The 14275-nt window shown below is 47.4% G+C and overlaps 1 protein-coding gene across 1 annotated transcript; it reads right to left on the bottom strand.

The window, feature by feature from the left end:
* Window positions 1–3251: 3251 nt before the first annotated feature.
* On the bottom strand, window positions 3252–14229 carry DRG2 (developmentally regulated GTP binding protein 2). The gene is made up of 13 exons (XM_067534308.1): window positions 13863–14229; window positions 12768–12928; window positions 12153–12242; window positions 10811–10871; window positions 9603–9693; window positions 8689–8761; window positions 8473–8563; window positions 8061–8158; window positions 7282–7358; window positions 6698–6786; window positions 5462–5520; window positions 4757–4810; window positions 3252–4667 (listed from the first exon to the last, which is right to left on the bottom strand). Exons 1-13 carry the CDS (start codon window positions 13924–13926, stop codon window positions 4581–4583), a joined length of 1095 nt encoding a protein of 364 aa, XP_067390409.1. The 5' UTR covers window positions 13927–14229; the 3' UTR covers window positions 3252–4580.
* Window positions 14230–14275: the final 46 nt, after the last annotated feature.

Raw genomic sequence — 14275 nt, 5'->3', positions numbered from 1 at the left:
AAGGACAGTGCAGGGACACAGGTACACGCAGACACTCGGTACCCAACAAGCTGCTGTATGCCCCAGGAGTAGCGCTTGGGGGAACTCAGACCAATACATAAGGGTGGCTATACAGGCAGCTGTTATATTTTGCCAACATAAAACCAATCCTTCCTTGGAGTTGTATTTAGTTTGACAGGGGGGCAGTTCTATTTTGCAAGTTATGTACATACACTTTGAGACAAATGGCGGGAGAATTTTATTACAAAATTAATCTGCTTCTGCCATTGATTTGCTGTATGGCCTTGGGAAAGTCATTTAACTTCTCTGGCCTGCAGCGATCACCCTTGTAAAGAGGGATAATTGCTCCCTTTTGTGAAATTCCACACTTCACTCTTGGAGTGATAGACAGCAGCAACTTGTGAAGTTGTACTTTAAACAAACCAACCTAACCTTTCTGTGAATCAGGTAAGGGATATAACAAGGATCCTTTCGCTCAGCACTGGAGTGCGGCTGCTTCTGGGGTGGAACGTAGCAGTAACATCATGCAATTAGGGCAAGACATTGAGGAACGTCACATCCAGTTGAAACTGCAGGGGGGCTGCAGGGAGACACAGTAACTAGCCCTGGCATTGGGCCAGAATAGCAGGGCTAACACCATTCTCTTGGGAAAAGAGGGAGGAATCTTTAAGCACAGATGGGAAGATGACAGTGGTACATCTCATCCAAGAGGAAACATATAAACACAACACACAGCCCTGCATTGTGTGAAATGGCATGAAGTTCTGCTGCTTCTAACCTGAGCCTTGTAATTCAAATGGTCACAATTGCTAAGAAGAGATTTTAGGTAAATTGCCTCACGAGCAGCTGAGCTTTTGCCACCCTACACGGGTCCGTCTGCGCTGAAGCGGAGAGCGTGCTTCCCAGCTCGGACAGACAGACACCCCAGGACATTCCCGGCAGGCATGCTCCCCCCAGCTATGCTAGTAATTTCAGTGCGCTAGGTGGAGCAGAGCTAGCCTGTGTCTGTGTACTGGAGCTGGGAGGCGAGTTGCCAGCTGCAGTGCAGATGTGCACAATCATTTAGCAAGAGCCCCTCCTGTCTCACTAAAGGCCCCACCAAACGTTCTCAGAATGTACTGTGATCTCCACAGGCAATGAGGCAACTAAGGGTCTGAGCCAATTCCCACTGGAAAGCAGGAGTTTTTCCATTTCCTCCAATGAAAACTGCTGGATTGCTGGCTCCCCAGTCCAGGTTTTGTACCTAGATTGTCAGCCCAACGTGCTCAGATCGCTACTACTAACCTGGAACGCCTGCATCTTTTTATGAGAGCGAATGTGTGCTGCAGCTAATCTGGGAAAACGGAAACACATGCAGCAATGTATTTCCAGATACAGCTACAGCCACCCCTGCTTGTTTGTAAAACGCTGCCTGTGCATCAAGCAGAATTAGCTGCTCTTGAGCTGTTTCCGTTTTCTACCTTGCCAAATTTACTCACAGATCAGCTGCAGAATCCACTGGCACGATGATGGAAAAAAAATCATTGGCTTTCCAACCTAACAGGGAGAGCAGCTCAGTTAATTAGGATCCAACAGACTATTAAATTTGAGACAATCTAAGACAGAGGGAATGATTAACCTTGTGTTAACCAGAGCAAGGTCACATTTTTTGGTTAAGATTTACAATATAAGTGAGTTTTAAAAAGCTATTTTGAATTGTTTTTGTTCCCCCTCCGTGTCTGAGGAAGATGTGCAATTCAGCATTCTGACTATCCAGCCGTGCACTTTCCTACATTCTCCTTGTCTAGCAGTTAAATGTCAGCACGCCTGAAACCCAGGTACAAATGAAACAAGAAAACCTTTGTGCCGGAGTCTTGGCCTGGGCAACCTTCGTGGGAAATTTAAAGGGCGAGTCACTGGGCTAGAATAGGATCCCCCTCGATTAGCAGAGAGAAGCGCCTGCGTTAGAAAGCCGGCTCAGGCAGAGTGCAGCTAACATGGAGATTATTTTCCAGTCGCTTCCACCAGAGCCCTGATACCCGCTACAGTCCAAATGCAAGCAAAATCATTAACAGAGAAGGTAACCTACAAAGCTCAGAGTCACCTTTTTGGCTTGGTTCTTGTGTAATTGACCCAGCTCATGTCATCCCAGGAAGTTACTCTGTCTGGCTCTTCTCCATCCTTTGAAAGCCTGTTGATCACTCTTCACCATGCCGCTTTGGTCTCATTTCAGCTGTTGAGTTAATGTGTAAGTGCTTGTGGCCTAAGATATACAGGTCAACCTAGATCAGTGGTTCCCCACCTGTGGACCGTGGGCCTTTCAAAGTGGCCTGCTACTCCCTCCCACTGGCTGCAGAAGGGAGCTGCTGCCTAAGGACCCAGGCGGTGTGCGTTGTCACAAAGCTACAAGACCGGTGCAGGCTCCTGGCTGCAGCCAAGGGGACAGGAGATCAGCGCTCCCCTCCCCCTCGCTGCAGCAGGAAACACGGCAAAGCGCTTTGTCTGGGTCCATAGGCCCTGGGGTCTCTGCGGTGGAGCCAGAGAGAGGGGAGCACTGATCTCCCGTCCCTCTGTCTGCAGAAGGGAGCCACTGTCTAGGGACCCAGGTGGAGCACACAGGGCTACAGGATGATGTGGTTTCCCTGCTGCAGACAGGGGCATGGGAGATCAGCACAGCCTCCTTGCCGAACTCCTTCTGTCTGGCTGCAGGGGAAAGGGGCTGCTGGCAGAGCAACCAGGACCCACCATGCTTGAGGATGGGCAGGACTCTAAAAATCAGTGTCTTCCGGTTTGTGCAGGCCACGCCCCGGCCCCGTGACTTAGCTGCCAGGCCACGTGCTTCAGTGCGTAGTGAGTCACTCCTCTAACACTAGTGCTTTGTCTGTGCGTGTGGGACATCCTGTGAGTAATCTGTAGGTGTAAAACAGTGAATGTAAAAAAGGAGCACCGTAGCATCAAAATGTTTACTTTAAATATGTACTGAGTTGTCATCCTTAATGCTGTACCCATCGCTACATTTTTTAGGAGTTGACAGACTGGCAGCCCTTCAGGGTTGTAAAAACGATATTTGTGGCCCTTAAGCCAAAAAGGTTGGGAACCCCTGACCCCGATAATCTAGTGGGTCACTTCTGGCCTTAAACTCTACAATCCATTACAATCAAAATCCACCCCATCACACAGCTCCATGCACCTCCGTTGGCTAAAAGTGAGGGAGAGGGGTGACAACGCAAGTGTTTCCATTGCTATGCTGAGACACAAGCATATCATTGACGTGAAATAGCAACTTTTATTTTATTAAATAAAATACTGCCGGCCATTTTATCCTTAGTCAGGTTGGGATGGGTGGGGAGGGGCAAACCAGGCTTCGTAGTTGAGAATTCTGCTTGGGACGAAGCCATTTTATCACAAAGGTAACTAAAATCTATCAGAGGCTCCTGAGCCGGTATCTGTCAGACACTATAAATTGTTCTCAACAATATTTAATAAAGCATGATTAGAAAATCCACGTTTTCTGATGGAAGATCTCCACCCAAGAAGCATTATTATAGCCAAGAAAACCACACCACATAGAGTGGGTCTTGTGTCTGAATAGCTATTTCTGAGATTTAGGGGCATTTAGAGACAAGTGGTTTCCTGACAATTATTCCTCAGATACTATCTCAGAAAAGGTGGGGGAAGGAGAAGACAAAGCAGGGGTTTTTCCCTTGGAAACTCCTACTGTCACCTCTCTGACCCGTGGCCTGGACGGAAATGAATCCTCACCAAGTCTTGGAGCTCTTCTAGGATCTAGCTACCGCACCTGTGGCCTGGCCACGAGTCAATGCCTTTGTTAATAGGGCTGCACTTTCCATCTCTCTCAACAGTACTAATTGGATCAGGATACCCGACAGGCTTTATCAGAGTTAACAAGAGGCATGGGGTGTTGGTTTTAAATTTGATGGGAGTGGGACCTTCCAAAGCTTAGCCTGTGGCTGTTGCAGATGTGGGAGACTGATGTCTAAAGCCACTGATGTGCAGAACTAAGAAACCTGCAGAAGCTAGAAAGGCCATGAATTCTAGCAGCCCCGGTATTGGGCAAGTGGGGAAGGGAAAGGTTTGCTTTAATGACACACTTACATTAAACGACAGGAATATGCCGCGAATGGTAGGCAACATATCTCAGTGCTGGCATCAGTGCCACCAAGAGAAGAGTCACGTTTGCGTGCACAAAGCCACAGATTCCGATTGGCTGAGAAAACTGCTGGCATGTGTAACGGATGGACGAGTATGTGAAATCTGCAGTGGTGCAGGAGGCTGCCGGGTCGAGGATTCGCATCTCCTTGTAACAAATGGGCTCCGTGATCCAACTTTTAGAGATACTCTGCAAACGAGTCACCTTGCCTGAAATGTCACAAGATGGGAAATCCCTCGTCTCCCCCATCCCCACCAGTTATTAGTGTATCCTTAGTCTCTTCCTGTCTCCAATGGAACAAGCTTCATGGAAGCCTTTGGGGCTTTGGAGCACATCTTCCTTTTTTTTGGCTTTTATATGGTCAAATAAGTCAGTTCTGATTCCCCAGATTAGGGTAGGGTCAGGCACCGGTGAGCAGCAGCTAAGAGGGTTACTTCTTGACAATCTGGATGACATCTTCATGCTCCATCAAATGAGTTAATCCTACTCTTTGAGGACTGTATTTTGTGCTGGTTCCCTTAAACCAGAAGAAAGCAAGTTGAAATGTGTTAGGAGTGGATACTTCAAGTACGGGCAAAACAGATTAAGCGAGTATTAGCCACTTACCCACACCAAGGCGTATTTGAACTGGCTGGCTAATGTTCTGTGAATTCGATGGCACTGCAGTAAGACAGACAGTGTGCATGACAGTCAAACAACAATGCTTCACTATATAACAGCCTCTATTCTATTCAGGCTCTTATGCTGTGTCTGAGCACCTGAGAATTCGACTAGAAAACACGGTTTTCGATGATTAGTTCCAATACCGCATTGCCTCCCAAGACAAGAAGTCGAGATTTTCCCCTGACTTCCAGTACCCACCGCTCTCTTCAATTAACATCTAGCCACTACAAACAGGAACATCTTGGGTCCACACTGTACATTGCAAAGGCAACTTCTGTGAGCGTTTCTGAATGTGGATCTGAGCATAAAGTAAATGTACTGGAATCAAATTTTCTCCATACAAAGTTCCCAGGAATAGCACCACAAGAGTTACATCTGCTTCTTTGCTGAACAAGTATTAAGTCAGCACCTTTTGTTTAGTGAAAACGTTGGTAAGGTACGTAACCAGGGAAAAAACCATTTGTTTCTATACCTTAGCTAGACCAGGCTAAGGAATGCTAATGGACAACAAAACGTCAACACGTGCTTTTTCATAGCATAACCTGAAATATACAAAATCCTACCGACAGTCTCAGGTAGGAAGTTTGCACTAGACTCAGTGCTGTTCTACCACCAGATAGAGATCGTTTCTTTGGGCTATTTACTTACCACATGCTCTACAGAAGCCCCTTTTCGGAGAATAATGGCATCTGCGAAGTCTGGTCTCTCTACAGAGCACAGAAAGACAGAAAGGGAAAAAGATAGCATCGCTTTCTCGATTGCTGTCCTTTAAAACAACCTGACAATGCATTTGGCTGTGTACAGCTCTTTGAATCCCCCCCCACACACACACCCCCACCATTACACGTGACAGCAGGCTGGCACACAAAGCAACCATTCATCTGAGTTATTCTGCCTCCATACACACTCCAGGGGCAAGACGTACTACCTTGCTGCTTATCCTGAACTTTTAAACACCAATACCATGCGCTGAATCAATTCAGATTCTTCAGCGACAGTAATTCCAAGACTTGACTTACCTTTGATACCTGAGAGAGAGTATTTGCCATTAAGGATTTCTATACAGCCTTTGATATTTTAAAAGTCAAGGTTACCTAAGGCAACCATTTCCTTATAATTCACAAGCCCATCCCACCCCAACTTAATTCGATCTACAACAGGACTTCTCGCAACCATAACACCCAGTCTAAACACACACATTTAAATAAAAGGGAAGCACTGCTACAGTTTTCTTGAAGATCCCAACATTTTAGGGTCTAGTAAGCGACCACAAAATCTCACTGTCCTGTCACATTTGCCCCTAATTCAAGCTTGTGACCCCCAGTAAGGCATAGGTGTTTGGGGAGTTAAAGCCAGCTGAGAAGTGCTTCTATCGCTCATCCTCAGCCCATGTGGCACCTGTAAGCAGCCCCTTGGGTGTTCTGCCTCAGAGGGGTGGTGCTCACTGCCCATCCTTCCCAGAGCCCTGTGGGCTCCTAGGGGGATACCCTCTTTTGCCAAGGGTGGTGTGTAATAAGTGTTAGAGAGGATGGAGCCCAAAATGGTTTATTTTGGTAAGATGTATATGGTCCTGGTTAGACCTGAGTAAGACTCAGCATTTCTACTGTCAAGGCAAGAATACAAGGTCTGTAATGGGACCGAAGAGAGTTTAGGTCTGAAGTGAATGAAATGCTTCCTGAAGAGCAAACCCTGAATGGAGAGAATGTGGCCCACTACTAAGAGATCCCCTGCTGCTCCAGGGAATCAGAGACCTCTGGGAAGTCAGGGACCCACCAACTGCCCACTGACACCCAATGGGAGTTGGGCACCCAGCGCCCAACTCCCATTGTACTTCTGAAAATCTCCCCCTTGGACTCTTCTTTTGCCAGTCAGTGCTTTGCTTACGTCCTCTCTTCTTAGTGTAGATGCAGGTAAGCGCCAGGTTCTCCCACAGCTTCTCCAGCAAGTAGTCCAGGTTCAGCTTCATCCCACAGCTGCAAAACCCCACAAACATCTTGAATTAGTGCAATTCCATTCCCCAAAGAGCAGCCCAAACTCCGTCTGATGTGGAGTCTACAAAGAAGTGTGATCAAGAAGCCTATTAAGTGCTAGATGACAAGGTGAAGCTTTCTCATGGGTCAATATGGGGAAGACAGACAATGCTTTAAAAGGTACACCAGCTTCAAAGCGGCAGAGCCAATCAGTTTCATAGAACTGATGATGCAACTGAGAACTGGTTCATTTCAACCTGCAGATAGGGTGAGACAGCTTATAGCAGATTTACAAGAGGCCACCCAATGTTTTGTTAAAAATGACAGGGTATTTGTTGAGTTTCATTGTGAGCCAGGGCATAGAGCAGCTGAGTGGTATGCCAAGGAGCGCGCCCCTCTTTGGGCAGCAAGGGAAGCGGGTATTAATGAAATGTAAACCAACTTCCGTGAGTGCAGCGCTTGCAGAAGGTGTGAATTGACAGGCTTCCAAGGTCTTACCTGATCACAACACTGTTGGGTCTTCTAGCCAGACGATCTACTTCCTCCATAGATATTTGGTCAATCTTGTTATAAACCTAATTCAAAAGAGAAAACAACATATCCTTTAGAAAGTCAATTCAAATGACACTGCAAGCAAATACGATACCTATGAGGTTCTGCAGCTTCCAGTCCTCACAGACACCATAATGAAATGCCAGCGTTTGTTAAAAAACATGGCTGTCATCAATATTGATCAAAGATTTTCGGTAAATTGTTAAAGTTCATAAGCCTCAAAATAACTGACAAATTTCCCCATTTTAACATTCTTTCCTTTGGGGTCACCTGTGGTGTTTTGTTCCTGGACCTCATTATAAAAACCCAGACATTATCAAATGTGGGTCCCGAAATGAAACGTGCATCTGAAGTGCACCAAGGTTACATACCTACAGAAACCACGGTTGTTAGCAGAAACCAGGCATGGAACCAAAACACAAGTCTCCAAATTGCCTGAGCTAAAGGAGGAATGACCAGCAGTAGGTAGCCTGCTGTTCTAGTCATTGGGGCCAGCCACAAGAGGGCGCTGGGATTATGTGCTAAACCAGTGTACTACCCCAGTAATTGGCACACGGGCACCAGGTTAACTGGAAGTTTTATGACAAGTGTGGTTTTCACACACAGAGTGGTTCTCTCAAGGCAAGAGGTCAATGGCCTCACTCAAGGACATTCGATATTTAGGGCTCCAATCTTACACGGTCCCCTTAATTATATAGAATTAAAGCTGTTTCCGGGATACTTACATATAGGCAGGGCATGTAGACTCTGTTGCCGACAATCACATCGATAAATTCATCAGGAGAACAATCTTCTCTAAACAGAACCTCTGCATTGAAGATTTCTGAGGTGATCATTAAGGCCAAACTTCCTCTCTTGGCTAAATATACTGGACAGCACAATGGGCTGGATTTGTTTAATCTTGTGTAATGGGGACTGCTCAGAACAGCCATCTGGTGGAGCAATAAGGGGGACGGGTCCTCCCTCTCCGCCCCAAAGACTTCCTACTGCATTTAACTACACAGTCATCAAACAGATATCAGATATACAGATCACAGATATATCAAACTTCATCTTTACCTAGGCATGGGATGTTGCTCGAGAGAAGCGGTTTCCAGAGGCTGCCCCTTTTCTGGGCTCCCCATCAGGAAAGGATACTGTACTCATGGAGGATGAGCTGCACCAGCTTCTCGGAGCACTGGGTCAGCGTGACAGTTGAGTTAAAGGAGATGCCCCCACCCTTCTTTGGCTGGATAAATAAACAAAGAACCTTACACATTCAGTAAAACTTCAAGCCTACATTGTCTGTAGACAAAAAAAGGGACAGGCACAGAGGAATTTGGGCTTCCATTAGCAGTGCACACCGAAACCCACCTTGAAGTAGATGTTTGGTTTGCATTTGTTCAGCCGGATTCCTACAGATTCCAATTCCTTTTCCAAAAGAGACCTGTGGGGACACTGCAAATCAGTCCCTGTTACACTGGACTTGGCGCAACGAGGGGAACAAATGGTCAAACTTGGGTTTTGAGTGACCAGCATTTTGAGGTTTCCCACTCCAAATCACTACCATGTGGATCTTCTTTATACCACTGACTGGGGCCCTCCTATGCAGAAAGGACTCTATTTGGGCCTTAAGAACATGGCCCAGGCAGAATGAAGCCTCAGACATAAAGACACCTCTGTGTAACCAGTTATCCTTCCCTGGACAGGCCCCATGTTGATGTTCTTCTGCCCAAAAGCCTGAACCGAGATTCCTTGAGAGCTTAGCCAGTATAAGTGTTTCTGCAGAGAACAACCTCCATTCTTATCCCAGGAGCTTCCCCAGTTCTCCCAGCCCACACCAGTTTAGGGAGTCAGGGCAAGTCCATGACCCAAGCCTGGGTTTCTTGCTTGGAAGCTACCAAGAGGCCAGCCAGCGCAGACAATAACAGTTATCTTGCTAGATAAAACATTGACCAAAAAGCCCCGGTAGAATTTAAAGTAAAACACATTAACATTGTGGCCTCATGATGCACAAACTTTTGGAAGGGCCAGCTAGAATGGAAGAACAATTTAGCAAAAATCAGCCCAGGCAGTTCATTTGGGAATGTCTATGAAGAAAGGGCTTAAAGTGAGAAGATGATCCCAGGAATATTAAAGAATACATCGGACTAATACAGATTATATTAGGATATTAGTAAATCTCTGGTATGCCGTATATAGGGGTATGCCAAGTGAGCCTCCAAGCCATATGGATTCTCTCTTTGGCTGACCAGCCCAGAACCGATCAACCTGCTCCCTGCGCTCACCTCTGTACTTCGCCCTTTGTGGCATCCAGCATCATAATGACGACATCAGCAGTCCTAGCCACTGCTATCACCTGACGCCCTCTACCTTTCCCTGCAAGAAAAAGGAGGAGACATTATAGCGTGGGAAAGCAGAATGGCTAAAAGCTCCCTCGAACCAGGAGCCATCCCATGGGACTTCTTAGAAGCAAGAAAGAATTGCATTCACGCTTTGGCTGCACTAACCTGTTGGGAAAGCGGCCAGGCAAAGGGGGTCAAGGCCCATTCAGAGCTCTTGCAGGCTGAAATACGGGTGTGTTCACAAAAGGAATGCACCATGTTTTGAAGGACAGTCCAACAGCCTAGCAGTAGAGAGCGCTACACAGATACACAAGGGACCCGGCTCTAAGAAACTGCAGGATCCATTCCCCTAGTTGTATGGGGCTGGGATGTGACCCACTCGGTCTTTAGCATGAGGGGCGTGCAGTTCTTGAAGAGCAAGCACTCCCTCTGCAGGCACACAGTGGAGAAGCATAGCAATCCATCAGACTGCCTTCTTTCCACGAAGCAGAGCGCGTGCAATTATCTTGTCTCTCCTGCACTGAAGAGAGGATACCCAAAATAGCGAAGAGGAAAACCCCGAGATCCCAGTTCAAATCAGCTAGACACACTTTTTGATCAGAAGTGAAAGGAGTTGATCAATCAAACTACACTGTGCTTGGAATGAAACAGTAGGAGATTTTTATGAACTTCGCAAGACTCCTCTTGTCACGGTTGAGCGACTGAGGGACGAAGCAAAAGGAAAGAGGTGGAATTAATTCCCAGCTCCCGTGTCAAGGCGCCACATCGGAACTCTCAGAAACACCTGGGAGATCACAGCCGAACAATATTTCTTGCCTTGCTTAACTTTCCTCCTGCACATCTCAAGTTTCTCTCTAGTGACTAACACCAAAGACTTTCCCTTATACCAGAAAGCAGATAAGGCCAAGACTCACCCTGGAAGTTGAATAGGGAGATTTGCTCACTTCTGCTACACATCACCAGAACAAGTAGCTTCTGCAACCTAATATGGCTTTACATAGCTCAGCGACTCTCCTACAATTGTCTCTCACTTTCAAGACCTGTTTTAAATCTAAGGTGTTCACACAACGCCTGACCAGGCTGACAAGTGAACTCCATACACAGTACTGAGAGCAATGGCCCGTATTAAATTAATGTAAGAGCTAACCAACCTTGTGCTGCTCCTTCAATGATTCCAGGCAGATCCAAAAGCTGAATGTTTGCTCCTTTGTACTGCAAAAGAACAGAAAAAGGGAGGATTGTGAGGACCTGCACAAAATCCTACAAATTGCTTTCCTAACACCAACTAAGCACCCAATGGATTGCAAACAGAGAGCCAAATTCTGAAATCAGTGGGGCTACACAGGGAATAGGGCAGGGCAAAATCTGGCCAGTAAGATTAGAATCCCATTGAACTGGAAACAATTTGCAGAGTTTTTAATCACAAAGCTATTTCACTAACTTTCCGAAACTTCCTCTTCCACCTCAAGATACATTTTACTGCAGCAGTTTATGGCCAAAGCTACTAAAATTCTAGATCATCTTGGTTTGACGACAAGACAAGACAAGACTAGAGCATACTATGGCTGTAATATTATTTGGGCCTCTGTTCACCAAAGAAACTTGTCCATACAGGAAGTCAGAAGCTTTTTATCTGGTCCAACAGGTGAATTATTTCAATGAAAAGTGCAAATGCCACTGCCTTCGCGTGGCTGGATTCAGAACAACTCAGCTGTGTGCTATAGGCATAATAATACTTCCTTAGCTCAAGTGCTGAAGATCACTTGCTTAGGGAGCAGGATGAGAATTCTACTCCCACTACTGCAGTGACGCATCGAATAATGACATTGTGCAGTGTAATGAAGTTGCAGGTGGCCTCAGATTTGTTACAATATTTTGCTTGTTTTGACGTCAATGGGTTTGAGTTAAATAATTAAAGCAGCCTGAATTTTGACCCAAAAATTCACATTATACTAGGATGCTTTTCACTTTGGTGCCCTTTACTATTTGCTTTACTGATGGATGTTCAGGGTACAGATAGGATAACTCCTACCCTTGGAGTTTTTGTTATTTGCTTTCCAAATTGATTATAGCACAGATTGCCTGTTTTAAAGCTTCATTAAAAACAAATCTGTCAAGGCTTCCAGCCATGTGGTCAATGGTGCCAATAGCTGTTGTTAAAAAAAACCCAGTTGAGAATTATCTTATTGCTTGGCCACTCTAAATGCAGAGTCGAATCTCCAGCGCATGCTGCGTGTCTCAGAAGAGCAATGCTGCCTGTAAAAGTGCCAGTTCAACACATCAGGCTCCATAAACCCAACGGCAAATACTCGAGAACTTCCAAGAGTTCAAAACAGAAATCAGCTGAGAAGCAGGGACCTTCGGATACGGCTGCTTCTGAGTACTACTATACACGTAATTAGCACGTACACATCAGGCACAGCACATCACTGCACACTTGTGGGTCTTGTTGCTAACAGCTTATGACGCAGAATCCCACCGAATCACACTTACTTCTATGACACCTGGGATACACGTCAGCGTTGTGAATTCATATGAGGCAGCTTCGCTGGCGGTGGAGGTCATTAAGCTCAAAAACGTGGACTGAAAGGCAAGATATCATAACAAAAAATATATAAACAAATGACAGTACTGTTGACTATTTAAAGATAGATGGAAACAATGCACATCAATGGCTGTTGAACTAGCATAGGGAGAATAATATTCTAGTTTTAAAAGCCATGTGCTTTTGCTGTGCTGGGCATGGGTGTTTTAGAGGTGAAGGGGGATACTTGGCATGTTCTCTTGAATGTCAGTTACGAGACTGCTCTTACAGACCTCTCATAGTGGTGCTGCTGTCGGAGGGGAACAAACAAAAAGGTTTTGGGGTGCACCAAGCATGCTTTGAATGCAAGAATGGTGAAAGACTTTCCCCAGTTTTAGCTGTCAGGTGTGTGTGTGAGAGCAACATTCTTTCCGTTCGTTTTTGGCCAACAAACACTTAAGTTGTTGAAATACACAAAAAGTCAGAAATATCAGCAGTCAGATAACAGGAGCATATTTCAAAAGACTATGAAAATAAACTTAGGAACTGCACACGCTAGAAAGTCAACTCAGATAGTCACTGACCTTACCCACAGAGGGAAAGCCAATCAGTGCCACTCTGGCATCTCCAGATTTCATTACATCAAAACCTTCTCCTTTAGCCGCAGCGGATTTGGAGGGTTCTAGTAGCTGAGCTCTGTACTTCGCAAGCTTTGCTTTCAGTAAGCCAAGATGGTACTCAGTAGCTTAAACGAAACAGCAACAACAGTTAGTAATCAAATAGCACGCAACAGCATCGGCGCTTGTACCTATTTCCCTATAAGTTCACGTGACTCGGTTCTAGTTTGGGAATTGCAGTAATTAGAATATTACCACAGATTAACATTGTAGATCATGTTTGGTGTTTTTTAGCTATTTCCTCTTTATGCACAAAACACCAAAATAAAGGTAGCTCCTGCCTTAAGAGCTTCCCATTCTGACGGAGAAGGGAGAGGATTCCACAGGAGAGAAAAATCGCAGGGTTTTGGATTTTTTTTCTCCCCTTTATTTAGTTATTATAGACTCACTTCTTGTGGTGTAAGTTGTGCACCAGGTGTAAGTGCAAGTTGCATTTATTTGGCATTCTACAGCTGTGTGTAATAATGCACCAGTGATTCCCAACCTGTGGACCACAGGGTCTTTCAAAGTGGCCCCCTGCTCCCGTCCAGCCAGCGGGACCGACCCAGGCGGAGCACATCGCCACTGGGCTACAAGACCGGTGCAGGTTCCTTGCTGCAGCCCAGGGGTACAGGAGATCAGCGCTCCCCTCCCCCCGGCTGCAGAAGGGAGCCACGGCCCAGGGCCTGTTTCCCACCCCGGCGTGGCACGGAATCTTCCGAGACGCGACGTGCAGCGATCCGGATTGACTCGGGAACATTCACGGGCTCGTTGGGAGCCTAGTTACTGCGGGCGCAGCGCCACAGCCAGGTACCAGGGCGGGGACCCACTGGCCTAGGGAGCCGGGCGACGCGCAGGGGGCTTCAGGAGGCGCCTGCAGCCCTGCAGCCAGGCGCGAGATCAGCCGGGCCTCCGCCCCTCCGGCTGCGGGTCCGGCAGGGGTGTCACAAGGCGCCAGAACGGCCGGGCCCCGCGGAGACCCCCCCGCTCGGACCCCTCCCCCAGCGCCGGGCCGGGCCTGACCTTTGTTCTTCTGGGTGCGCGCGATCTCCTTCTCGATCTCGGAGATCTTCTCCAGGATGCCCATGGCGCCGGCGGGCGGGGGCGGGCTGCGGAGGCTCCGCCAGGCCGCGCCGCGGGGCAGGCGCCAGAGGCCTAATAACGCGCCGCGCGTCAGTCAGAACCGCCCCCCCCAACCCGGCTCCGTCCTGGCCTCGCCCGGAAGCTGCCTTCGGCACGTCCGCTCGCACTAATCTTCCCTCCCCTTCCCGGCGGGGAGCGCTCGGTGCGCCCGAGTTACAGTCCGGCCGGGACACGCGGGGCTCCGCCCATGGGTTCCGGCGCCACAAAGGTCCCCCCCCTGCACGCGGCTCCCAGCGCTGAGCCCCGCGCGCCTGGCCCGGCTTCCCGCTCCCCCTCCCCGGGCTGGCCCCGCG

This window comes from Emydura macquarii, unplaced genomic scaffold, assembly GCF_026122565.2.
Source record: "Emydura macquarii macquarii isolate MOO-44397 ecotype Brisbane River unplaced genomic scaffold, CSIRO-AGI_Emac_v2 contig_3390, whole genome shotgun sequence".
Lineage (NCBI taxonomy): Eukaryota > Metazoa > Chordata > Testudines > Chelidae > Emydura > Emydura macquarii.
The sequence above is the reverse complement of the archived record's forward strand: the minus strand, read 5'-3'. Positions and strand labels throughout refer to the sequence as shown.

Bases quoted from the DNA above. Each gene is read 5' to 3' on its own strand.
- DRG2 (XM_067534308.1), bottom strand. From the start codon at position 13,926: ATGGGCATCCTGGAGAAGATCTCCGAGATCGAGAAGGAGATCGCGCGC. The intron at 10,872-12,152 runs GTAAGTGTGATT...GTTCTTTTGCAG, and splicing joins GTATCCCAGGTGTCATAGAA to TACAAAGGAGCAAACATTCA. The intron at 7,359-8,060 runs GTAAGTATCCCG...CTTTTGAATTAG, and splicing joins TCTACATGCCCTGCCTATAT to GTTTATAACAAGATTGACCA.